Source organism: Synchiropus splendidus, chromosome 19 (genome assembly GCF_027744825.2).
Source record: "Synchiropus splendidus isolate RoL2022-P1 chromosome 19, RoL_Sspl_1.0, whole genome shotgun sequence".
Taxonomy (NCBI): domain Eukaryota; kingdom Metazoa; phylum Chordata; class Actinopteri; order Syngnathiformes; family Callionymidae; genus Synchiropus; species Synchiropus splendidus.
In genome coordinates this window covers 13,827,916-13,854,460 of record NC_071352.1, presented here as the reverse complement: position 1 = coordinate 13,854,460, position 26,545 = coordinate 13,827,916, and the positions used below count along the sequence as shown (strand labels likewise).

Here is a 26,545-nt window from a genome sequence, read left to right as displayed (position 1 = left end):
TATATTTAAAAAAATATATAGTGTATATATATTTTTAATTGATCAATAATTCCTGGCTTCTTTGGAGCGTCGGTGATATTTCATGACCTCGTCCCTGGTCAGGACTCGTCCTGCTCCGCGACCCACAATCCTCTGCGCTGAGGCAAGATGGAAGAACCCAGCTGCTGCTGGAGAACAATGTTTTGGCTGTAGGTTTTTCACCGACGGACTGCGGCGGGCAAAGTGGACGAGCCGATCTCTGGGGGCCATGGTGGTGCGGCGGTAAGACGGAGCTATCTGCGTGCGTTTGCTGGCTTGCGGTGCCTTTGTGGGGAGTAGGAGGGCGCGCGGGGCGGACAACAAAGCGCCGCGCAGCAGCGTTTACCGTGGACTAGCCTGCTGCTAAGCTAACCCGTCTGTGCTAACCGGACAGCATCATTGTTCCTCCGCTGGTATGGGCCGTTTGTTGTGGCTTTTCCGTCACGTACAGGGTCGGACTTGAGCGTCAAACCTGCACCAAACCGGCAAAACGCGACTATCCACGTGAGTCTCCACTATATCCAGCAAATATTCGGCTCTTATTCGACGAATACCTGAGGTTTTTCTGTTAGTCGTGCATAACGCACGTCCGCATCAATATCGCTATTCTTTAATTCTGACTCCCGAAGTACCTCGACCACTTCGGCGCGCGTGTTGAGAACAGTACGGACTTTGGTCCGGTGAACTTTCCGTTTTTGGCAGTGGATGAGTGTAAGGTTCGTTGTTGGGGTGAGTGCAGTTATTAATTATTGCTTGATCCCGCATCACAAAGAAGACGCCCCCCTCATCCCCCCCCTCAACGCCGCTTAGCCAAATGGTTAGCTTCGGTGCTAATTGATAAAAAAAAAGCGCATTTGATCGCCAAGAACATGAAGCCACTGTATCGTATGGTGACCGAGACCAGTCGCCGGCGCCTTGTGGGATGTGTTCCCTTCTTCTGAAGCGACGTTTTTGCGGATCAAGCCGGCTGTTAAAGAGGTCTGATCGCACTCGGAGCGCTCCTCTCTCGCAGAGCTGACTTGCTACTTTCATCTTTACTTGCTTTAACTGACCCACACTTTTCTTTCTCTTATTCTCCCAAACGCGCGCGGAACTGAAAGTTCTCCACTGCATGTTCTCAATGCATTTCTGTTGACTGTGACGGTCAACTGAAATTGAGACCCATGTATCCAGACAACACACACACATCCTACATGTGTACTACTGTGTGATGCAGTCGAGTGATGCGCTCTCATGGTAGATAAGCTCATGCCAATAGGATGACTGGGTCAGACAGCTCCATCAACCAGATTAACACGCAGTTTCAACCCTCTTATCCTCCATTCATGGCGGCTATTATGCCATTGACCTTTCTGCTCGGTTCAATACTGTATATAAAACATACAGACGCATCCATAAATGCTGGGTCTGTGGGGAGCCTGACACAAAAATGTACTTGTCTGACTCCTGAGTTCCGCCCGTCTACTTGTGTAGTCCTTTGTTGACCCACAAATAATCAGATTAACTGAAGAGCCAGTTGTGCGATCAGAGATTGACACCATTCCTGGCCATTGGGATTAACCTGAACTCGAAATGTTTTCAGTGGCACGGTGATGATGATGGCATTGTTTTTCTTGCAGGATGACACTAAGTGACACCTCGTAGCCTTCCTCCACCATGAGCATTGTTCAAGATAAGTTAAGCAGCGAATTCCTGCGCTCCAACGGGAGCATGGACTCTAACTTTGGCCACAGCATGATCATGTTCAGCCACCTGCCCCCGGTGACCAGCTTCACCCGGCTGGCCGCCCAATCGGTGATGCAGGATCTCACGCCTCAAGACATGATTTTGAAGAAGGAGCGGTCCTCGCCCGACTGCAGCATGAACTCTCAGGGTGGCGGCCTGGGCTGTGTGGGTGACTACGTTCACGCCATGGGCATCAAGCAGGAGAAGCCGTCGGACCATGACTATCGGCTGCCGCTGTACCCCGGTGGGATGAGCAAGAACTCCGAGCTGCTGGAGGTGACTGTCAACAGCAACCAGAGTCTCATGGTGCAGGACCTTAACATGGGTGGCGTAAGTACTAGTTCAAGTTTGGTGTTACCATACCACCTTTTCAGTTTTTCCTCACATACAAAAAAAAAATCACGTGGCAGATTTGGATTGTGCGGAAAGTGCCTGGGTTAGGCTCATGCAGAAGGCAGCTAGCCACCTCACTGACCATGAACTTGCTCTTCCAATCCATATTTTTTACTCAGCACTAATGCTTTTACCACTTTTAAGAAGATCCCGAATATAGTTGTGTTGATAATTAACTCAGAAACTCCCTTTTCATTCACCAATAATTACATATTAGTCAATAGCTGGGTTTTTGTAAACCCTCCTTGTGCTGAGAGATGAATTTTATGTGATGAAGTTTGTTACTACAGTTCAGCAGACTTGGTGATACATCACAACAATCTGAAAAATTATTTGGTCTTCACTGCTGTTTAACCTTTGAAGTTTGTTCACCTCAACTCAGGAATTACATTTGCATTTGTAGACTACTTTATCTATAATTTTCATACTTCTAGTATGGACCACTGTGAATATTTACAATTCTAAATCTTCTATATCTGCCGGGAATATCCTAGATCCTGTCCATATACAGATGGGTTTGCCATTCAGGCAATAACTGTTATCTAAGACAATTCTTACAATAGAAGAGAATTTTTTTTTCTCCAAAATATCATTCGACAAATTCAACTTTATTGTTGTTTTCAAGTTAGTGTATTAATTATGTCCTAGAACAAGGCACAACTCTTGTGAGCTGGCAGTAACCACTGAAGATTCCTCAAAGATGAACTATTTTTTTCCAGCAATTCGAGTCCCACATCAGATGTAACTGTACTGCTGACTATCCAGCAGATCACTGCAGCCTCAGTATGGTACCAGGTGGATGTAGCATCACAGAAAGGAGATGTTGATGGTCAGTGTATATCAGTCATGCTGAGACGTCACTGCTCCAGAGCCTTGCGCTCCATGTAGCCCGAAACCTGAGGGTAACCTTTAGTATAGTGCACAATAGCTACGTTCCTGCAGTGAGGTGCAACAGATGATGAATACGACTCACTGGATGATGACTTATCAATGCAATATTGCTGAGCTATTGTTTGCATTTGTGAGACGTGAAATATGTAAAAGATCAGCAGCAGCAGCACATGACTTTGGCTCTGTATTGGTTAATTTTTAGTACTGAATGAAGTAGAATACATCGATTGAGATCTTTTCTGATGCATTATCACTGAAAACGGCACTCGTATCAAAATAAAACTCAGTCATATATGTTTGTTTCATTGCATGCTGCAGCACTGAGCCCATCCTTTTGGGCTGAGTCCTTCTGTTTGCCTTTATTGTGAGGCGGCAGAATCACCGTCTTTGCAGCTGTCTCTGCATTATATATGCCTCTCTGTGCTTATTTGGAGGATCCCGTTCATTTTAAGTTTCAGTGCATGCTAACGCAACATATATAAAGCAGAAATGTTTCATAATGTTGATGTCTTTAGTGCCGCATGACAACAAATAGATGCCTTTGAATGAGGAGCCTCAGCAAGGCTGGGTGCAGGAGGCGGAGTTTCCGTCAAACTTATTATGGTCTCATAAATCTAGCAACAGCTTGATATGCAAAATAAACACCGGCCCCCGCTCCTTTTCTCTTTTCTCCCTTTCCCTCTGCGGCTCAGATGGTGATGTCATTCCGTCTCGGCTCAGACACAGCTGTCTTGTTTGAGCTCGCACTTCATTTCAGACGTCTTTTGTGCTCATTCAAATAGAAACGCACACATGCACACACTCGCAACAATAGTCGGGCAGTAGAGGTCATCAGGCTGGAGATTCGCACATAAAGAGGAGCGGAATGAATTATTGTCTCCACTTGGCCTTGTTTTGTGTCTTTTTAATTCAAAAACAACCTCCAGCAAACACAAGATTTTCATTTGCCTTCAACCAGAAATCAGTTGTCAGGAGTCTTTCTCAGCAGTTTATTTATTTATTTATTGTTTTCCCCCTAAACCCATGGGCTCCCTGAACAGCAGGTGTGCCTGCATTTATCCTATAAACCTCCATATGGTGGTGATCCCCAGCAGCGCAGGATAGTCAACACACAGAACAAAAGGACGATATGCAAGCCTGTATTTTCTCCACGAGCCACACGCTTTTTCATATCCGACAAAGATCCATTTGATCAACCAAATAAAGCTCCACCGTTCAAGTAAGTCATGGGCCGCTTATCCGTAGGATGGCTTTGTTGCAGCGCTAGCGGAATCCACTCCGCCACATCCAAGTGTCTGGTTTGTTTATAGTCGACATGTTTGCATTCTCCTCTTGGACCAAAGGCCCTTAACCTTCAATTAAATCTACTTCCTGATGGTGCTTCGCTCTCATGGCCTTGCCTCTCCTTTGTCATCCTCACAGCTGGCAAGTCAGTTAGGCAAGGAGCCCATGGGGAGGAAAGGTCGGAGGTCAAACGGTGATGGACAGGAGGTCAGACCAAGAAAGAAGCGGAGCGAGGCGAAGGTTTGTCCGGCGCTTTCATGTCATATTCTGACACCTCATTGTAACATTCTAGGTGTGAAGGGTGAGGTGCGACTGCTGTCCTGTCAATAGCGACGGCTTTGATGAGCCTTGAACCGCTCGAGACAGTGTTTAGAAATTCCACATTCAGATTCTCTTTTTGGCGGATGTGTCTATAATGCTACATTGTCGTGGTGCTGCGCTCAGTGGTTAATTGTGTCTCAGTATTCAACTCTTCATGGCACATCATATAATAAAGCTGACGGACCAGCGGCTTGAACGCTCGCAACATCTTGTTTATTACAAGTAGCTGAAGGTGGAAGTCGCATGCCTGCATTATTGCTTCTCTGGAATGGCCCGAAGTCTTATAATATTCAAGAATGCATCAATTAAATATGAATATAGCTCATTTAAAGGGATGTGCCATATAATATGAGGTTATTTAGGTGTGTTTTTGTGAAATATTCTACACCCACAGTGTGAATTATTTTGAGTTTCTGGACAGCCGAACTGCACGTCACCGTCGCGAACAGTGTTGCCAACATTCCCATGGATATGACTGGGGAAAAAGATCACTAAATGATGTTATGTGTCGACGATTTACTTATCTTGGGATTGGATTACCCTTTAATAGTCGCCACAAAGCTATTGGTGACAGATGAAAGTAGAGCGATAATCCACCGGCCTCCCGACTGGTCGCTCATTCTTTTGCCAATTGTGTAGCTGGGTGTCTCCTGAATACAGTGTTACCTTGCGGCGGGAGAATGTCTACCACGCTGATCGACATGAATCTGACGCCTCTGTCTCCCTCCCCCGCCTTTCAGCAATCGATGATGCTGGACGCAGATGGAGGCAGCCTGTCACCAGGAAGCAAACCTCACATCTGCGAGCACTGCTCTGCCTCCTTCAGGAGCTCCTACCACCTGCGCAGACATGTTCTCATTCACACAGGTACCTTCACCAATCCCTGTTCGTGATCCGTCGCTCTGACAGATGTTCAATATCGACTAGGAACTTTTTGATCTTGGGGCCCACCTTTTCCAGACCGAAGGGCTTTAGGGAATCTACAAGGAATAGAAGTGATCTTTTTTTGTTGTTGTTTTCTATAAGCATACACGTAAAACCTCGTGAAATGACATGAAACCATGACGTGAAATTTGTCATCGAAAATGCCAACCAGCAGCAGAAGCAGGTGCAAGTCGTGTTCATCAAATTTACTTACTTTACTTAAAGAAAAAAATACGCTTGCTGCAACATTGGAATAACTGTACGCCGTGAACAAAATTCTGAATAAAATAAATATAATAAAATGTCTGTATATCATAAAATAGTGTAAATGAAAGTATCGCCATAAACTTTTAAAAACAAGTGGACAGTTTTTACTGTTGGGGCGCCATCACTTTCTTTATCCTTTTTTCTTTTCAAGAACTCCACAGTTGGTAACTGTCACAGATTTGCAGCTGTCATGTCAATTCAGTGACTCACTACTGCCACCATATGTGGCACGTATATTAAGACTGGGCGTCTCACGGACCAGAGGTGTAAAACGCAAAACTTCTAGCGGCCCTCTAGGGGGCGCTCGCGGCCCAATTATGGACCCTGGCCCAATGGTGAAGAATCACTGGACGATGCTTGAATTCTATGTTGCGTTTTCCATGTTTGGATTTTTGTAAATCTCCCACGATAATAGTTACAGAACTACTGATCTCTACGACCAAACAGTTGGCTGCGTCTTCCCTCTATAAACTGCTCTGCGGCGTGTGTGTGTGTGAGCAAGACACTCCATATTGACGTGTGGCGCCGCCAACTCTTTGAAGACAGTGAGCGCAGGATGCAGTCATGCTAGCAGGCTGCTGTTTTAATGAGTCAGCTGGAGGGAAATAAATATTAAATCAGAGCTAACAAGAGTTCGTTCGCATGCTTGTGTAGGAACTGTAGCTCACGGTCTATTCTGGAATCCAACCAAACCGCCGCTGCTGCCGCTGCATGCGTGGTGTTGCTCACAAAACACCTGTTATATGTTTATGTTTCTGCCTCTGTTTTCAGGTGAGAGACCCTTCAGGTGCAGCCAGTGCAACATGAGCTTCATTCAGAAGTACCTTCTGCAGCGGCACGAGAAAATACACAGTGGTGAGTCTGAGTGGCTGACCTCTGACCTCTGGGTCAGTCCCTTCACCATGACTCACTGTGAGGGCTTGACTCTGACAGGGGAGAAGCCATTCAGCTGTGACCAGTGCAACATGCGCTTCATTCAGAAGTACCACATGGAGCGACACAAGAGGACACACAGCGGCGAGAAGCCGTACAGATGCGAGACCTGCCAGCAGGTGGGTCGGGTTGGAGAGGGTGCGAGTCAAATGTGTGTGCAGTCCCTTCACATGTTTTCCTTGTCCAGTATTTTTCTAGAACTGACCGATTGCTGAAGCACAAGCGGACATGTGGCGAGGCCGTGAGGAAGGGCCTGGATCCCAGCATGATGGATATGGACTGTGTGGATATGGGCGATGGCAGCTATGGAATCACTCAGGGAAACACGGGGAGTACTGGGAGGAGACGAGGCAAGTCCAAAAACGGAGAGGGAGGCGAGCGCAAGAAGAAGAAAGGCGAGGCATCAGGAGGGGTGCGGGTCCAGCACATGCCTGTGTCCGGAGGCTACAACGTCCACGAGTACTCCACAGAAAACCAGACCGTGTCTTCCTCCACTGAGCCGGGCCCCAGCATGCATCACCACGGCCGCGCCCCAAAGATGGCTTTCAAGAAGGGTCATCGCAAAGGTCTAGAGAAGGTGGACCTGGATCCCAGCAAGCCCATGGAGCCAGATGGCAGCATGGAGAACCTTGGCATCATGCAGGGGAACGGCGGTAAAGGAGCCAACACCAGCAGCAACTACGACGACGCCATGCAGTTCCTCAAGAAGAGACGCTACATTCAAGCCGCCAACAACGTGAGTTCAACTGGTCCCGCCGTGGCTGCAGGAAACGGCGGGGACTATGATGTGGGCGTGGCCCTCCTGTCCTCCCAGCCCTCCACCATCCACAGTACGGTGTCCGGCATGATGGACGGAGACGCGCCTCTGAGTCTGGACAAAGCGGGGATCCCCGATGAGGTCCTGCAGACCCTCCTGGACCACTACAGCCAGAAGCCAGACGGCTCCAGTCACGACATCCACTTTGATATGGGCGAGCAGCACGTGGAGCTCAACCCTCCCTCAGCTGACGGCGTGGACAGCCCCTCTGGAGACAAGAGCATCATGATGAACGAGTACTCCCGCTTCCTGCTGCAGGCGCTGGATCGCACCAGCTTCCCCCTGGGTCCGCTGCCTCCGTCGGTAGGGCCCTACACCACCTCCCACGCCGTCAACCCTCTCTACTCTGACAAGAACATCTACACTACTTCCCCGCTGGACTGTGGATTTGGCCACTCGGCGGCTTCGCCTTCACTGTCATCGTCTGTGCCAAAGTCCCACTTTGCCATGCTGAGCAGCTCCTCACCTCAACACAGCTTCCACCTGAGCAGCCTGGACACGCCCAGCCACCAGCAGCTCACTCCCTCGCAGGAGCTGACGGAGCAGCTGGAGAAGCAGCACTCCTCCACGCCCCCGTCCTCCTACCAGATCAGCCCGTCTGACCTGAGCAGTCAGAAGGAGCAGCTGACGGTGAAGAGCGGCGGCGGCGTGTTCCCTCTGTCCTCCTCGCAGGACCTCACCTCCTCCAAGCCTTCGTACCAGATCGAGAACTTTGCTCAGGCCTTCGGGTCCCAATTCAAGCCCGACAGCCGCGGCCTGTCGTACGGCTCCGATTCCAGCGGGGAGGTGGACCACAGGATACGGACTCCTGTGTCCGAATTCTCAGGGTATACTAGTTTGTTATCTGATGTCAATGAGCCAGTGAGTTCAGGTTCCAAAACTCCAACAAGCCAAAGCTACAGATGAAGACGCCTGCGAGGAAGAACACTGTTACAGTTTTCTATTGCTTCTATTTTATTATTATTTTTTTATGTGACATCTATTTTAATTGTACTGACGCTCTATTTTTTTGTGCCCACTCTTGCCGCGGGGAAGCCTCCGAGGCTGCCGCCAATGCAATTTTTTTAAGGATCCGTACTTAAGTTATATGTATTTTGCTGTTTCTCCTCGTCGAGTCTGGTGTCGTCCGGTGGGTTTCCTCTTTAACTTGGCGCGGCATCCGCCGAAGTGTTTGAGCAATCAACTTTTCAATGGCATCAAAGTGGAATGATGGCAGGGAGTAGCCCAGTGTTGAACTAGCAAAAAAGAAGTTGTCTGTTACAAGGTTTTTTAAAAAGTATTACTCAGGAAATATAAGTGTAATAGAAGAACAGTGTGTGTGTGTGTTTGGCGCGCTCGCTCCCTCTGTAGTTTTATTGAATGAGTTTGACGGAAACGGCCGCCGCCATTGCACCTGAACACTGAAAACACTTTTACTTGGCGATATAGAGATTATGGTACTTTTTGGTGTCAATGTGAACCTCCTGTTTTTTCAGTAAGGGCCATAAATATATCTATATATATTTATAAGAATATCTATATTATGTAAAGTAACAGATTTAAGTCACTCTGGGGAACAGCCAGGCCAAGCCGAGGGAGACCTTTTGGGATGTTGGGGCTTTTCCTTGGCCAATAGAGGTTGCTGTTGGACGGCGATGGACTGGCCGTCCCTCCTTTTCCCACCCTCCTCTTCCTCCTTGAAACCGATTAGCACTTTTGAGCCGTTTTCCTCGCTACATCCACACTATTTTGTTTTTATTTTAAAAGCGGTCGTGCCACCTTCTCCAACAGCCTTTTTCTCTGCACAATGAGGTCTTTTATTTGGACGATCTTGCCTCAGGAGTCCTGGGGTTTTTTGTCTTTATCCCTCCCATACATTGACTTGACTCGCCTAATCTGGATTTTTAAAGATGAGCTTTTACAGATGAGTCTCTGCTCTCTGTTTTCTGTCAGCAGCGGGTTGTATTGTCTTAACTTGCTTTCTAGTCTCTCTTACAGCTGCTTTTGTGCTTCCTTGTCGAAGGTCTCACTTGAGGCCAGTCACTTCGACACATCTTGAAATTCATCAGATGCATATCCATGTAAATGATGGAATTGGAAATGTCCTTTGAACCACCGCCACGTCTTTAGTGTGATGCACTGAAGCCAGTCTGTCCACGTCTTCACATCATGACATTTGAATTCAGTTAGAGCTTTTTTTATTGTTTGATCAGATAAACCAGTTTTCTAGTGAAAAGATTTCAAATTTTGACACCGAAAGTTGAATTTGTGGGAAATGGTCTTCGCTTGTTTAGGTTTTTCAGGGGGTTCTTTTCCCAGATCAAATGCAGCGCCCATATTTTTGCCTTTCCAGTTTGCTAAAAAAAAAAAAAAAAAAAAATGAATATTGAGTGGAGTCAAGCACGACCTGGACGTGTTAGGAAGTGAGTTTTTAAACTTGGAATGATGTTCCCTGCAGCTAAGCAACGCTTAAGATTTCATCTGATGCCGAGTTCAGTATGCCATTTTAACTTAAACCCTCAGTGGTGTGGATGTAGCCTTAAATAACCCGCCAGATGTTGGAAGCTGGATCATTTTTGAGCTGCTGTTTTGGGTATATGCAGGGGTCAGAGGGCGGGGTTTGTTCAAGATTTGAGGGACGCGTTTTTCTATTTGTATTTTCTCTTCTTTTCTGGGAGGGTCATGGCGGGGGAGGTGGGAGCATTTTTAAAGATGTAATCGGGATCATGTAAATGTAATTCAAACCCTAGATTTAGACCCACTTTAGCAGTGACCCCCTTTTTTCATGTTTTCGTGCTCATGTATCTTTTTCAGCTGTGATCAACAGCTGTGTCCTTTAAAAAAAAAAAAAAAAAAATAGAAAATCGGGTGCCTAGATGTGATGCCAATTTGTAAATGTGTTTTTCTTTCTTTATGAATTTGAAAACTGCGCTGTCTTCCATGACTACTTCCATAACTGCCTTGGGTGCAAGGAAGGTGGCTCCGCTGCCCTTCACGGCTCTGTATGTCCGGCTGTCTGAAGCAACGGTCGATATGGCAGCGACCCTACGGCGGTCGAACTATTAGCCTCCTATATACCTCATATCACAACCAGCCAGGGACAAACCTTAATGTAGCAGAGATGCTGTTGTACAAAAGTCTGTGTGGGACTGTTTTTAAAATGTGACCCGGTGTTTGAGATTTGTTTCACTGAAGGCTTTCCGTAAATGTCTCATGCTTCCTCCGTGTTGCTCCTTGCCATAAATGCGTCACTCGACAGATGTGTACAAAAAAGACACTACTTATTCTTCATGTGACCCATGTATAAATTTTATTTTATGACCTATTTTCTTCCCTTTTTTTCTTAATTCACGCCAAATTTTTGTAGCTCATATTTTTTTTTAAATCTTCTTTCAGGTTCTTGTGAGCCGTCTCACGAGACTTCTTTACCTGGCCAATGAATAAAAAAGTGATTAGGGAGAAAACAATAAAATGATGGAATGAAAAAAAAAACGGTCTCTTTATTTCATCGTAACATTGCATTTTGCTTTTATCCAAAAACGTTTTCTCCTTCAATGACGATTTATTTTTGTATTATCTTTCTGCATGCTATGCTTTATATTTTTATCTGTGGAAAAACAGTCCAGTTTGTATGTTTTTTTTAAGTTTCAGATTCATGGTTTTTGTATATCTTCGTCCCAAGTGATGCCCTTTAACTTCTTGATCTTCAATATTTCCCTCACTCTGGCATGTTTTGTAGCGTGGTACAATGCAGACAGCGGGTTCAGACACAGTCAGTGTTGCAGCCAAGTTCAGTCTGCACAGAGTCCAGATTCACCACAAGTGAGAGTGGCTGACAAGCCAGCTGAGAGTCATTCTCTTGCACATGTTGTTCCACTATTAGAAAAACTGCTGGCTTGTGAATCAATCCCGCCATCAAGACCTTTTTGCACAGTGGTCACCACAGTCATCCGAAGCCAACTTGTAGCTCAGTATGTGACTGGGTTGTTCTTTATCAAATACTCCGCCTATAAAAAAAAAGAAGAGCAGAATTCAAGACGTCATCTTTTCCAATTCTTTGATGAGTAGCAAGCTACTTTATATTGACTATATGTATATTTTAGTGGTGGGACTCGATAAATAAATGACATCACTGCCACAAGAAGCAGTAAATAGTAGACCATTTTAAGAATTAAGTATCAAACATTTTAAGAATGAACTATTTTGTATCACTCAATATTCATCATAATGGTGGCTGTGTTTGAGTTTTATTGGAGCTTTGTTTCAGTGACAGTGTTTTGAAACCAGCACTTAAAAGCACGGTGAATAAAAATGCGTGAAGACAAATGTCCCTAACAGACCTAGTGAGACACAGTCTTCTTCAGCATGGTTGATGATCATGCAGTGTTGTTTTTTCAGGAGCTGGCCTTTGTGCTGAAAACGCGAAAGGAACTCCAGCATGCCAACACATTATGAACTCCATGCTCACAACTGTGCAGGAACTGAACTCTTCTTCTTCCAACATGACTGTGTAACAGTGCAGGAAGCAAGTTAAAAACATTAAAAAGGCGGGTGGTCGAGTCTGATGTCGATGCACAGACTTATCAGACGTTAAATAGAACACCTTTGGGTCGAATTAGAGTGAAGACTGAGAGCCAGGCCTTCATGTCTGGCTCTCTTGTTCAAATATACATATACATTATATGACCAAAAGTATTTGCTCACCCATCCAAAAGATCAGAATTAGGTGTCCGAATCACTTGTTCATGGCCACCGGTGTATAAAAGACTGTGTTGAATTCCAGCGTGGAACTGTCAACCACTCCACTCGTGACATTTCCTCGCTCCAGTAGCGTGTTGTGGGAGCAGAGGGAACTGGAATTTCCCGCACTGCTTTTGAGCATGGAGAACTCCAGTTGTTGTTGTGCTTGTGCTGTTGTCTTTACAGTTGGTTAGAGCTTTGTGTTAGAGCTTATTGCTGTGTTTAACTTTATCATGTGGCACCATGACTTTGCATCTCTCTGAGTTTGAGGACCACGGTTGGGAGACAACCAAATCTCGCTCTCAGCACATTCTGCGCAAAGCTGCAACATTACCCACGTATCAATATCCATAAAGACCTGATCAAAATCTTAAGACCGGTTGAAAATTTTACCTTTTGCACAAAACAAGTAAACTGAAATGGGCTGTCGATCAAAAGTTTGAGACCATTGCTCAAAAGAACACTCCAAAGCAGAACAAAAAATGTCCTCACGAGGACTCAGTAATGAGTAGCTCCACTGTCATTTGGCATGCTGGATGCTCGTGTTTCCAGGAGGCTGTTGGGAACATTGCTCCAGGTGGTGAAGATGGCTTCACGAAGGGCATCGACGGTCTGGAATTGATGGCCATTTTTATAAACTTCCCTTGCCATCCATCCCCAAATGTCCCTGAAGATGTCCTTGGTTTGTGAACTGTAGCGTTGTCCTGCTGTTAGCACACAGACGAGGGCCCGCAGTCATGCTGGATGCACGCTGCAACATCTGCACATGACCAGCTGCCATTTGACAGCCCTCCACCACCTGAAGCTCCAGTGTTCCACAGAATGAAAAAGCCCAGGCTAGATCTGCTTGTCATCCCTGTAAAGTTGGAAGCCCTCTGGACCTTAGGTTAATTCAGAGAATAAAACATTTTACCACCTTTCAATGTCCCATGTTTGATGCTCCCTGGCAAAGTCTCAATGGGCAGTTTTGTGGCGCTGAAGGTGACAAGGTCTTTGAATTTGTTACCTTTTTTTTGGTTTTTGAAACCCGTTTCCCACAGATGCCGTGTGATGGTTCTTGCGCTGCAGTCGGCACCAGTAAGGCCTGGGTGGAGGACCACCCTTTGTCTAGACGGACAGCCCATCAGAACCCCTGGCTCAGTTTGTTTGGATCTTCCACTTGACTTTTTTGTTCTATAATGCTTTAACCATGCGGAGGACATGACCGTGTGAATGCCTGACAGATAGTGAGAATTTTGGCTTTGTGGTCTTAAACTTTTGATCAGGTTACAAACAACCTATTTCAGTTTATTCATTTATTTTTTTCATTACAAGTTCCAAATGTTTTTTGGTCTCACTAACTTCACTAGTCTTAAGGTTTTGATCAGGTCTGTATAGATTTGATTTTTTGTTTGTGTTGTTGTTACCAGAAAGTCCACAGGATCCTGTGGTTGATTGGAACAACATTCTATCAGTCCCACAGTGAGCGGTGGCATCACATGCTTCATCAAGTAGTTCCTCAGAGGGACGGAGTGGGCCTCCAGCAGCTCCTCCTCCTGGTCCTTCACCTCTCTTAAAGCTGCAGTCTGAGATCACACACACACAAGCACATACATTGTGTCACATTGTATCACAGTATTAAACAATAAAAAGAGGGAACATTACACAGACACAGGGTGAGTGTGAAGCAAGGGGAGCTGTTCAGAAGCTGTCTTTACTGAGTTACATGGGATGTCAGTTGGTATATATGGTCCCATAAGCGGCTCTCCTCCTCACTGGCCTTGAGTGAAATGCACAGCACGTCTTCTTTTCCGCGGCATCCACGCATCAGGATATGCCGCAGAAGGCGGAACATGTGCCTCAATGGAAAACCTAATGCATCGACATGGAACGCGCAAGGTTTATTTCAATGACCCTGGCTTCTACTGTCCAGAATATGTTGAGACAATTCCCATGAAGTCATTCGAGCCGGCTGTTTGTCCTCTGCACCTACCCACTTCTCCCACCGTGCAGTCCTCTGCCTGGCCTCTTCAATCTCCTTCATCTCTTCGTCTTCTCTCTGCTGGTGCTCTCTCCTCATCCGGTCTGCACATTGCCTCCTCTCCTGCACCTGCACTTCCTGTGTGCCCCGCCCATAATTTCTGGGAACTCCCACCGTATCGAAGATCTTCTGGATGAGGAAGCGGTCGTCAGTTTCACAGCTAATTGCTGAAAGGCAGGAGGAGGAAACAATTGATTCCGATCAAGTTGGACTTGAAGGTTTGGACTATTTGTCATGACCACTTCAGAGCCGGGCGGGAGTGGTGAAACCCTTCATCATGTAACTGGAGTCTTAAAATCTAGCAGGGCTCCAACAGAAACCACCACTTTCATCGTCGACTAGTCACCGACTACTTTTATAGTTAGTCGACTGGTTGACAAACACGCAAGCACCGGACTATTAGCTGCACAAAACCTTGGGAAAACTCGGACCCTAAGCTTGACCCAAAAATGAAACCACAATGGGACGTCTGAGCATTGGTGTGGGCCCGTGAGAGACAGCATTCAGACACATATGGTGAAAAGTTTGACTTCGTCACAGACCACATGACACGAAAAGTGATCTACTGTCTTGACTTTCAAACCATGTGCCAGGACGGAACGGTGGATGCTCAGATTACAATCCTACAACTACAAAGATGTTCATATTCTCTCGAAAAGGAAACTACAGATCCTACTTTGCACTTGTAATATTAGTTTTGCACTCATGAGCATTTTATTATTATTTGATCCGGAAGCCAAGCAACAACATTTTGTTGCCAAGGTCTCACTGTTATGCAGTGACAGTTCAAGGAAGGAAGTGCAAGTCTAAGTCATTGTCACGCTTGTTGAACAGGAGAGGAAAGGTTGAGTTCATGGCCATGGGTTGGTGGCCTTAAAGACAACAACAAGAGCAAGACAAGCCTTACCCAGTGGCTCTTTCAAAAAGTGATTTTAACAGAGAAATACGGGAAGAAACATTAAAGCTATATGACCATGCTATTATATATGAGTGGCTTAAAGATACCACTGTGCTTTCCACTTTCATTCAATCTCAGATACAGACTGGCTTCACATTAAAATAAAACTTTTTTTTTTATGTCAAAATTGTTACAACTTAAAGTTGGCTGCCTGATCTTGAACTGTGACCATGAGCGCCTTTTGACTTCACCACCTTATTCATCCCATCCCATGTTTGCGCCATCCTTGATAAAAATATTGGGCACCATCTGACACTTGTAGCTTTGCAACTTGTATTTGACTAGAATTATGCTCTATGATGGAACTGTTATCACGAGGAATTGTATTGGATTAATAAATAAATCACCTCATTATTACTTGATAAATAATCCAAATAAATTCAGATAAAACTCTTGGCAATAACTTAAAAATCCGTAAGGGATTCAGATCTTTTCAGCCATTTTTCTCGGCTTCAGATCTATTTGGCTCGACTAGAAAAGTGCTCTGGTACTTACTTAAGTATTGAGTGGGGATTTCCAACTCATCGAAGTAATTGACAACGGTCTCGTCTTCCATGTTCTTCTGCCTGTATTTGGCAAGGCTCTGGAGAAAGCACTCTTCCTGGTAGTTGTGTTCTTGTGCCAGTTTCTCTGAAAGGTTTATCACTCGATCCCTCAGAAATGTGTCGGAGGCCTCCAAGTACAACACGAATTCTACAATACAAAAACATAACAAAAAAAAAAACATAAATCTGGGGAAAAAAGACAGAAATATCTCAGTATTACCCGGCAGTGAAAACCATACCTGGCATTATATTTTTGCTGGGCGAGAAAATATGAGTCGCTTCATCTTCTGACTCATGGTCCTCAGCTAGAAAACCGAAAAAATACCATTAGTTGAGTGTGTAGTGTGAACCAGTGCACGATTGGCGTTCTCACCAAAGAAAGTCTCGCGGGCTTGTGGGAACGTCATTGGGAAGCCATCGAGGACAAAGCCCTGATTTTTGCACGGATTGGAGAGCAGCTTGTTCTTCATCAGTTTAACTAAAAGATGCTCACTCAAATAGCCTGGTGGAGAACAGTTGTTTTAGATCACAGACTAGGAGAAAAGCATTGTATGATCTTTGAGCAATGATGGCTAAATCTTGAATGTGATCGCAGCAACTGAGTCATAACAGATGGTGCATTTCATACAGAGTTCACCGGCCCAGAATCTGTCGATATTATATCATATACAGCAACATATCGACGCTAACTCATTTGTTTGGGTGTGGGCACATGCACCTGAGGCATGTGGATGATATTCAATGATGCCTTTCCTTTTTATATAGTGCTGAAGCAACCAAAATCTACCTACTGTGGTAAGACACAGTCTAATCTCCTCTAGAGATTTAATGTAATGTAACCTACCGTAAATTCCTGCAATTGAGCACACCGGAATATTAGCCACACCCACTACATTTAAAACGGGAGATAGATCTTGTTCATACAGCTGCAGCATCCTATAAACATTTTCTTCAAACTGTTGCTGAGTAAGCAGCCTCTGTTCGATGAATCTAACGCAAAAGTATCTGTAGAGTCGTTTCCTAGGAATTGGGAATGAGCCAACTATGAGTAAGGTAAACAACTGTGTATAGTTGCACCATCTTGTCACAGCCCTTTAAGTTGAAACATGTCTGTTCATGGTACCTCCATTCTGTGCCATATCTTCCTTGAGCAGCTTCCTCTCTTCCATAGCAGCATCCTCACTCTCTTCGTCGGAGTCTTCATTCTGCGTGGCGTCCTCCTGCAGGAGTCATGAGTCAATGTCAGAGTCCTCCACTCATGGTGGTAAAGTATTTTACCAGTTGTGCTAGAGCTTCTGAGATGGTTTCCGTCACAGTGATGTGATGCAATCTGTAGTGCTCACAGATCTTTTTGGAGACAGTGGTCTTTCCTACGGCAGGAGGTCCGATGACACACAGGCGGATGGGCTGAAGAAGAGGAAATGCTTCCATGGCGTCCGGTGTATGAGAACAGATGCTAAAATATAGGGATTTGTACTTGCCAACAATCCTCGGGTCTGGCGATACTCCTCAACCACGAACTCCATGTTCTCCACCAGACCAGACTCACACACCCATTGAACACTGGTGAACCATTCCCTGAGACAAACCGCCTCCATATGAAGATTGACGCGAAGAGAGTCAATTTCCATCATCTGTCATGAGATTGAAACGTCACTTAAAGAAGGCAGGACACTGAGGCACTGCATTTTCTTCACTGATGGAAATCACAATATTCCCACTTAAGGCATGATCAGTATTCCAAACGTGCGGCTTCTACAAACACTCAAGTCTTGGTCCAGGTAAATGTCCTCAAATGGCCTCTGAGTAATCTTCCCAGGTCCAAGTACAGATGCAACCGCCTGATGAAACAGTTACATATGGTACAAATCAGTGGATTTTTTATCACTACATCAATGCATATACAGTGGTGCCTCAGTTTTCTAATGTCCCAGAATTCAAACAAATCGGAGTTCAAACAAATATTTCGAGATTTTTTTGCTTCAAATTTCAAACTGATCAGCTGAGCCACGACGTGCTTTGTTATTGTGTATAACGCAGCCTCTGTATGCAGACGTGTCCCGTTAGCTACATTTACTGGCTGTTTTTTCTTCATACTGAGGTGTAAAACCTTTCCTGTCTCCACACTGGACCGTGGTAGAGTGTCACAGGGGAGGTGCTGGAGCGCTCACTCCAGGGTTTGATGTCCTGTTGTGGGCTGGAGCTGGGACAGGGATGAGGCGAGTCTGGGACAGAGCGTGACTTGGTTTATGACTTTGTCACAGCCAAACTGCACAGAAGCGCACATTCAGAGCTGGACACGCACCGGGCACCTCTTCACTTCTGGAGAGACGTCACTCACTCGCCAACCCCTCCCACATGCAGCGGCCACACACATAGAGGAACAGCGCACCTGCAGCAGACACTCTACATTCACTCCTACAAAAGACTATTTTAAGGCTTGGAACGCATTATTTCTTTTTCCATTCATTGTCATGGGAAAAATCCATTCAGATTTCAAACAATTCGCTTCTCGAACGGCCGTCTGGAACGGATTGTGGTGGAGAACCGAGGCACCGCTGTATTTAGATTCCGTGAGATAGAGAGTTGCTGTTCTAACAACCTTCACAATCTCTTCCATGTTGTTGTTTGCCGTGTCCACAGCGATCAGGTAATACGGTTGAGGTGGACAATCAATCAGGTTATGGATGATGCTGAAACACAAAACAGATGCATTGGAAGACGCCAAGTCTGGAGCTTCGTTTTCTGTCTTTTTGTCCTCTTACCTGGCCAGAGCGTTGACATGGATCGTGGGGACGAAGTTGCTGCCATCGCCGTAGACAGGAATTTCACTTTCCAGTCCCAACCAAGACATCTGAACTCACCAACAAAAACAGTTGGTACTCATATGAAATACAATAATGAAAGGCCCGGCAACGTCTACACTTCCTCAGAACTAACATCCCTTGAGAGTCAACATTCTCAAGACATTCTCATACCATGCCTTTGAACTGTTTGACCTGCTGCCCCCAAGGAGGCGCTACAAAGGACAACCTTTTCTTTTCCAAGAGCCAGCAATACTCTGAACTCCCACATCCGCAAACTCTGGATTATTATTTTTTTATTTATTGTTTGGGAGTATCTTGACTATTTATTCCGGGATATTTTATTTATTCAATCTCAGGATCACTTATTTGAACAACGGTTAACTGTTTAGATGTTTGATCAGCATTGCTAAGGAAGATGTTTTTAATCTTATTGTATGCATGTATAAGTCCTGTACCTGTGCATAGTGGCGATAAAATATTATATGATATGTTACAGCCCATTTTTCATATGTAATACTATGGGAGAAGAGGCCAGAAAAAAAGCATCACTGACCTTGAAGAAGATATGGAAGATCTGCTCTCCCATCCCATATTGAAGACCAGACACCACAACATATGTTGGGAACATGGTTTTGTTCTGCAGAAATGAAACTACATCAGGAACCAAAGTCAAGAAAAATAAAGGGTGGAAAAAAAACCAACATACAGTTTTGCCCAGTTTCACAACCTTCTTCTCAAGGTCAATATGTTTTCTGAAGTTCGGATGTGCTCTTCTTGTCCTAAAATTTGCATCTGTGAAAGGAAGGTCCTCATCATCCTGTTCCACACAGACGAATGCACACAAACACACACATGCACAAAAATGAATGAGTGAATGAAACATTGTTCACATGGTCGACACTGTTTTTCAAATATTCTTCTGGTCTTCTCCTCAGATTTCACATACAAACAGAATGGAGATGGGGCTGTTGACGTCACCCTTCTATTACTAGAGAGCTGACAAACGTGCACCATACTATAATGGAGAGACTACTGCGTTTATGTTCCGTATGAAGCATAGCCCCCTTCATCTCTTCTCGCTCCTTTGATTTAGTTTTGGAGCTGTTCGAATGGTTCCTTTTAGAAGTCTGTCTGTGTCATCTTATGTGAAGTATTTGGTTCCTGTTATGACTGGTGGTTGAATCTAACTAACAGTCTGTTGTAGATGGTTGCGGGCATCAGATCTTGAACAGGTTCCTTCACTTCTGATGTGTTATTCCTGTCATTTTTTTTAACATTTCCTCCTTTGTTTAGGCCTCATCTCCCTCCCTTTTGTCCCTGTGTTGATGCCAGTTTCACAACTGTTGACTTTGAACTTTCTCACCATCATAACTGCCAAGTCCTCTATTTGTTTTCATATTTCGTTCTTAAGAATCTTTATTTCTGATTGAATAAATTTAATGCCTCAGTTCCGCCAAACTCTATTTTCGGCATCCTAAACTTGAACTGAACCACTTTTATGTTTATCTGAGTTTCAGACAGTCTCTCCGTATTCAGTTTTTGAAAACGTTTGTCACAGATCTTCGGTTTTATCAACATATCTGTTTTTTTTGTTTGTTTTTTTCGGGTGCCTTGGCTATTTGTGAATCATCTCATCCAATGTCTTCAATACTCCTATTTTATGTTTTTTATTTTTTTTCTGTCAGCACTTTATTCCAAGTTGGTGGGCTCCCCACTGACCATGGCAATAAATTCAATTCTGGTTCTGAAATGACCCGCACCAATGGAGACCCTAAATGATGGATGAGACGAAAAGGCAGAGTTCAGAGAGAACACGTTTTGGGCCCAAAAAAAAGATGCTCCTATAATGTGAAAGTGGCTATTGTTAGGACCCAAGCCAGAGATTGACTGTGACTGAGTGTGTACATACATGTCGATCAGGTTTGCTATCGGCCCAGGTCATTACAGTGGAGATGAGGATGTATGTCTTGGTTTTGGTAAAGTCAGCCATGCTGTGATGGAGCGCTACAAGAAAACAGATGAGTTCATTTGTCTTGTCAGGATACACAAATGCATGTTTGACAAATGTAAATGCCTCTTTCTTGAACCAGATGCAGAGCGGAGTGGAGGAGTCGTTCTCCACTGGAGCACGACTGCGGTATATGCAGTAGTGGTACCGTATGTTGGGACATGAGGCATGTAAGCACCGGTTGAATGTTTGAAAGGCTGCATTCTTCTTCTTCTTTTCCATTGGGCTTCTCCCTTCAGTGGTGGCCACAGCAGATCATCTTCCTCCATCTCACCCTGTCCCCTGCTTCCTCTTCTCTCAAACCTACAGACCTCATGTCCTCCTTCACCACCTCCTCCATCAATCTCCTCTGTGGCCTTCCTCTCCACCTTCTGCCTGGCAGTTCCAACCTCAACATCTTCATCTACCAATGTACTGGCTCGCTCTCTCTCCTCTGTACATGTCCAAACCATCTCCATCTAGCCTCTCTGACTTGGTCTCCTAAACACTTGAGCACATGTGCTGTCCCTCTGATCCTATCATCATCCTGCTCACTCCCAGAGAGAAGCTCAGCATCTTCATCTCTGCTACCTCCAGCTCTGCCTCCTGTCTTTTCCTCAGTGCCACTGTTTCCAAACCATACAACATTGCTGGCCTCACCACCCTTTTGGACACTTTCATCCTTGCCGACACCCTTTTGTCACACATCACACCTGACACTTTTCTCCAGTGATTCCATCCTGCCTGCACCCGCTTCTTCACCTCTTCCTCACACTCCCAAACACTGAACTATTACGACCTTCAAGCACGCTTACCTCCAAGAGCCCAAGAGGCTTCTTCCAATTGTTTGGGATGCTGGGTGACATTATAGATGATAACATCACACTTCATCAATTTGAGAAGAAGTTGTTCCCTGCTGAGTTGCTAACACATTAATAACATTTTCACAAATTTGAGAAGCTGTCGGGGGGTGACAAACTCCATCCAAATGTATCTTACAAAGTATTGTTCTTTCACCCATGTGGTTTCCGTTATCTCTTCTTGGACTGTCCCCACCACATGGAACGCTGGGGATGAATTCAGGAAGGAGCTCCCTCTTTCTCTTTCCTCGTCTTTTCTGTCCTCAACTTCTTTCTCAACATCATCCTCGATGGTTTCCGAATTCCCTCCGATTAGACGTTCAGACAGAAACTGTTGTACATGAATCACAAGGTCAGTATAGTGTACAATACCATACATAAATACATAGACAAAACACACATATATATGTGTGTGTGTATGTAAATGTATATGTATAGTTATGAATAACTGCTTATATATATATATATATATATATATATATATATATATATATATATATATATATATATATATATATACACACACACATATATATACACATATATATATATATATATATATATATATATATATATATATATATATATATATATATATATATATATATATATATATATATATATATATATATATATATACACATATATATACACAAAGATTTTGCACCACGTCTTACTCACATAGTTCCAATAATTTTGTCAGGAAGGAGGTTTATAGAATTGAAGCTTACTTACTTTCACTTTTCACCTGTTGACCATTAAAGTCTGCGACGTGTTGACATTTCTGAGAGTAAGATGGAAGTCCTCTTTTTTCTTACCTTTGAAATCCACTTGGAAGAGTACAAGTCCACATCGTTGATGAAAACTTGTTTCAATGTTCTTTTGATTTTGTCTTTTTTCGGGTCGTTGAAGTAAGACATTATGTAGCAGCATTGATATCATTGTGTGTTATGAATATTTCCCTTTAAATAATCGTACTGCTGATGTAAGCTTGGCACGTAACAGTCTTCCTTGCCATGAGACTTTCATCTTCTACAAAGCAACGTTGACAAAGTCACTCTACATGCTGCTGATGTCATAAAAAGGTATCCTACTTTTCTCTTATTTATTTATGTATTTTATTGTATTGGTTTATTTTTGTTCATCTTGACATGAAAGTTCCAATGATGCATGTCATGTATTTCTCTCCATCTTTAATGTGAATTTGAGTATGAATTGAATCCATCTTCCCTCACTGCAGTACGCCTTTGTAAACAGACATTGCCATGACTTTTTCTGTGCACATCGATGAATCTTTAGACAAAAAAACCAGCTTCTTTTAATTTGATGTTGAAAGTTTTCTGTACTAGCTTGCGAGCTCACACCTGTCTCTTTCATGTCATCGTTCAATAAATGGGGACGAGTGTCAGTGGGATACGATTAAAGGGTGTTATCTTAAGCTCTCAAAATGGTTGACCAAGGATGGGGTTTATCATCGCAACATCCTTGGTGTCCTCTGTTGCAGATTTGTTTTGAAGACTCACCCACCTGGAAATAACTCCAGAAACACCATCCCAGTATTGCAGAGTATCTCAGTGAATGTTGTTTGTCCTGTAACAGAGTCAGAATTCTGGGAAAAAAGTCAGAAAAAAAAGTCAGAATTCTCACTTTATGGTCAGAATTCTGCCAATTATTATTATTATTTTTCTTCACTGGCCCTCATCCTCTTCCGTATGCTATTTATTGTTATGAAAAAAAAAGGGTTCTGCTGCTAGGGACCAGACAAACAAACACTTGGCGGAGGTGAGTTTTGGTGAGAGGAGCAGCAACCTTGCCATAATAACAGAGAAAGCGCCTATAGAAGTTTGCAAAACCGAGAAACTGTAACTGCTTATGAGTGGTGGGCAGTTGCCACTTGGCAAGAGCCTCAGTCTTGGCTGAACTCACACATTTCAGCTTTAACAAAAAGGTGGTTCTCAAGAACCCTATGCAGCACTAGTCTAACATGCTGCACATGTTCTTCCAGGCAGTTCAAAAAAAAGATCATCTACATCGACACATACACAAATATTAAGCATGTCGCACAGTATATCAGTTTATTTGCAGGTTGGTAATTGTTTGTAAATGGAAATTAGAATAGATCTCCCTTATGAAAATTGAGGGCTAGATAAACACTCCATTGCAATTGACACAAAAAAAAACCAAAAACAAGGTCAATTTTGCTTTTATTTTGAATATTTATCAGGCAAACATGTTCAAGCAGAAGTAAAAATACTAATAAAAACGGAAGTCTTAACTTCTATACTTAAATGTGCTGTGGGGTACTATTGCTCAAGGGCACTTTGGCAATGACAAAGAAAGCCTGGGACTGACGAATGATGGGTAAAACGCAAACAAGCAATGCTATTATGAGGCGTTCTTATGGGAAACTACATTTTGTTCAGAGATTGTAGGTTTTTTTTTTGTTGTTTTTAAAGCTAAAGACATTGAAATCCTCCGCTCAGCACAGGCAATGCTGATTTTTTTCTGCTTCATGCATTCATGGCTCATAATGTCCTTGAGATCGCAGAGCTACTACTCATGATTCCAAACTGAACAATGCAAAGATCCGCAGAGCTCCAAACTAACTTTTTGCGTTTGTCCAACCACTTTATTTTTGTGCATCAGAGCAAACTTTAGGCACATCCAAACTTCAAGGTCAGAGATTTATTGATCTTCATTACTTTCATGTTGTTTTTTTTTTATCAATAATAATATATTTTTAAACAAGAATAAGGAGTAAAGAAACTCTTTCTTTGTAGCAAAATTCTCATCAGACAGCGCAGTGACACCGCGAGAACTGCTGCTGCTGCTGAGGTGTGTCTTGATGCACATGCATGACAAACACAGAGCGTCTAGACGACGACTTTTCCCAAAAAGTTAGTTTATTGTTTGTGGTGTCATGTTGCGGTCCTCAAAGTCATGGGGCAGCGCCTCTGTGCCTGGTGCAGCAGGTGGCAAGCTAGAAATCTCTGCATTGTTGGGTTGGGTTCGCGCTATGATCCTTCCATCACTGGGTTCAGCCACTGACTACACACAGAGACCATGTGCTTGTGACTGAATTCAGTGTTTTGCCTGGGCAGCACCAGCACCAGGTAAACCAGTGTGAGCATGGAAAAATGTTAGTCTCACAATCTTTGCTTTTAACATGCATTTTGTTATCTGCTTGGGTCAAGTACCTAAAACAGAAAGACACATGAAAAGGCTCTGCTACTCCAACGGCGTGTTGTGAAATGTTCAGTATTATCCCTAGACACGGTTGTCCTTCACAGCCAGCTTTAACATTTAGGAGTGGAAATACCTCCATATTTACTGATATCCCCATGTTTTTACCGGAATAAGAACTGAATGTATGATGCTTGAAGCAAGATGGACACGCTGCCATTACAATTTTAGGACCGTTCTTTTCTTAGCTACAGAAAATAAGTTGAATCTTCACCTCAGCCAGGAGGAAAAGAATACGGATGATGTGCAGGGTTCACATGAAAAAAAAAGATCACTTGTTGACATGAATGCACAGCCTCTCTTGACACCATCTTCCATATTTCATCAATGATTTCCATAGAACAAGAAAAGAACTTTTACATCCACAGATCGATGTCTAATTTTAGCCCTATTACTTGCAGTGAGATAGCCAGCAGAATTCATGCAGTTCAATCATGCACATTCTCCTGTGGTTTTTTACTTTTTTTTCTGGTCCTGAAGCATAAAGAAAAGGTATTAGAAAGACTTTCCGTCTGAACCAACCTCCTCACTGAAGTAAAGTGATAGGATCGGCATTTTTGTGGTGGTGTTTTTGCATTCGACGTCAGTCAGTTTTGCAGTCCATGCTGTTTTGCATATTTTTGCAGTCACTTCGGAGGATGCCAAGTAACCCTGATGGTGCAGCAAAAGAGACCTTCTCATTTTTCAACTGACTCCCTACATTTTCACCAGCTTGATTTAAGAAATGATCATTTCAAAATCAAGCTACAATATCACTGTCATCATGACATGCATTTCTTTTTCTTCTGAAGAGCGGTGCACAGGGGAGCATTGTGTAGTGGGAGTGAGAGAGAGCAAAGGAGCTCTTTCCACCGACAGAGACTCTTTGTTTGTGGGAGCACATTGACCTTTGGCCTCATCTAAAACATCCAGCGCCGCGTCAAAAAAACAAAAACAGAACACCTGACGTTCCAGTCACATGATGGTGTCCCGTGTGCAAGTTGTTGCTCGATGACCGTAGCTGATATGACAAACACATATGAGTCGACCCAACCTGCTGAGAAATGGCGGAGCGTAATGACATCATGGTGCCCCTATCCCATCTGCTTGCATAGAGTTTTGAATGCCAACAGTGGTGCCGACAGGAATAGAGCACTTCTACACGTTCAACAAAACAGGTGCGTTACAATGTCTTTGAAGGATGGATGTTCAAGGCTTCTGTCCTTCTTGTGGGTGCCGTGGCTTGTCGTGGGCTGGCTCAAGTGAAGAGAGGAAGCAGAGGTTTAGAAACTGAGCACTGTAAAGGAGAGAGAGAAGAACACACAGTTTAGACCACAGCATAATGATCGAGATGAATCCGACTACACAACGATGATAAACAAACATCGGAATTCATGCCAAACCAAAGGCCACCTTCAAACATGGCACTGCGCTACCATGGCACTAACATGTATCTGGAATGAATCTGTAAACAGACTGATGTTTGGCATGGTCACAATGTTTGGCGCTGCACAATCCTTCCTTTTTTTTGCGTGCATTCCCACCGGAAACATATGTCCTTGCACCCTAGGATCTGAACACAACTCCCGCTCAGGGGGTAGCCTCGCACCCAGAACTCCCAAAGCACCTCTCACAACGGGGCACCCGGTCATACGCCTTCTCCAAGTCCACAAAGCACATGAAGACTGGCAGGTCATAATACCAGCCACCCTTGAGAGCTGTTGAGAGAGTTAAGAGTCGGTCTGTAGTTCCATGGCCAGAACAGAAACCGCATTTCTCGAGGTTCAACAATCGATCGGACCCTCCTTAGCACCGGCACCACCTTAGAGTACACCTTACCAGGGGGGTTGAGCG

At 44.1% G+C, this 26,545-nt stretch overlaps 3 protein-coding genes across 11 annotated transcripts in view; 1 reads left to right on the top strand and 2 right to left on the bottom strand.

The window, feature by feature from the left end:
- Nucleotides 1-104: 104 nt before the first annotated feature.
- On the top strand, nucleotides 105-11,061 carry znf281a (zinc finger protein 281a). 2 transcript variants are annotated; one of them, XM_053851927.1, is made up of 7 exons: nucleotides 105-261; nucleotides 1,638-2,073; nucleotides 4,450-4,551; nucleotides 5,373-5,499; nucleotides 6,595-6,678; nucleotides 6,757-6,875; nucleotides 6,944-11,061. In XM_053851927.1, exons 2-7 carry the CDS (start codon nucleotides 1,675-1,677, stop codon nucleotides 8,477-8,479), a joined length of 2,367 nt encoding a protein of 788 aa, XP_053707902.1. In that variant the 5' UTR covers nucleotides 105-261; nucleotides 1,638-1,674; the 3' UTR covers nucleotides 8,480-11,061. The 2 variants fall into 2 exon arrangements, with proteins under 2 accessions (XP_053707902.1, XP_053707904.1); XM_053851929.1 differs by lacking the exon at nucleotides 105-261 and adding an exon at nucleotides 389-522.
- ak7b (adenylate kinase 7b) lies at nucleotides 10,807-22,453 on the bottom strand. Of its 6 annotated transcripts, none has more exons than XM_053851931.1 (18): nucleotides 22,288-22,453; nucleotides 21,627-21,800; nucleotides 21,425-21,533; nucleotides 20,532-20,626; nucleotides 19,329-19,439; nucleotides 19,176-19,259; nucleotides 18,581-18,669; nucleotides 18,418-18,508; nucleotides 17,579-17,656; nucleotides 17,297-17,449; nucleotides 17,094-17,222; nucleotides 16,939-17,035; nucleotides 16,189-16,317; nucleotides 16,055-16,120; nucleotides 15,766-15,963; nucleotides 14,265-14,479; nucleotides 13,699-13,857; nucleotides 10,807-11,559 (listed from the first exon to the last, which is right to left on the bottom strand). In XM_053851931.1, the coding sequence occupies exons 1-18, from the start codon at nucleotides 22,387-22,389 to the stop codon at nucleotides 11,521-11,523; spliced, it is 2,118 nt and encodes a 705-aa protein (XP_053707906.1). In that variant the 5' UTR covers nucleotides 22,390-22,453; the 3' UTR covers nucleotides 10,807-11,520. The 6 variants fall into 6 exon arrangements, with proteins under 6 accessions (XP_053707906.1, XP_053707909.1, XP_053707910.1 ...); XM_053851930.1 differs by having other exon boundaries at nucleotides 10,809-11,559; nucleotides 21,609-21,800; XM_053851933.1 differs by lacking the exon at nucleotides 10,807-11,559 and having other exon boundaries at nucleotides 13,709-13,857; nucleotides 14,265-14,441; nucleotides 21,609-21,800.
- Nucleotides 22,454-23,665: 1,212 nt separating this feature from the next.
- The window catches only part of LOC128750841 (potassium voltage-gated channel subfamily C member 1-like), a 35,505-nt gene continuing 32,625 nt past the window's right edge, over nucleotides 23,666-26,545 (bottom strand). For all 3 annotated transcript variants that reach the window (XM_053851407.1, XM_053851408.1, XM_053851409.1), the window contains exon 6: nucleotides 23,666-25,988. The gene's annotated coding sequence lies outside the window, so the exon portion shown is untranslated. The remainder of the gene's footprint in view (nucleotides 25,989-26,545) is intronic.

Bases quoted from the DNA above. Each gene is read 5' to 3' on its own strand.
- znf281a (XM_053851927.1), top strand. From the start codon at position 1,675: ATGAGCATTGTTCAAGATAAGTTAAGCAGCGAATTCCTGCGCTCCAAC. The intron at 6,679-6,756 runs GTGAGTCTGAGT...TGACTCTGACAG, and splicing joins GCACGAGAAAATACACAGTG to GGGAGAAGCCATTCAGCTGT. The intron at 6,876-6,943 runs GTGGGTCGGGTT...TTCCTTGTCCAG, and splicing joins GATGCGAGACCTGCCAGCAG to TATTTTTCTAGAACTGACCG.
- ak7b (XM_053851930.1), bottom strand. From the start codon at position 22,389: ATGTCTTACTTCAACGACCCGAAAAAAGACAAAATCAAAAGAACATTG. The intron at 20,627-21,424 runs GTAAGCGTGCTT...GTTTTCTTGTAG, and splicing joins AGCCTCTTGGGCTCTTGGAG to CGCTCCATCACAGCATGGCT. The intron at 18,509-18,580 runs GTAAGAGGACAA...TTTGTGTTTCAG, and splicing joins CATGTCAACGCTCTGGCCAG to CATCATCCATAACCTGATTG.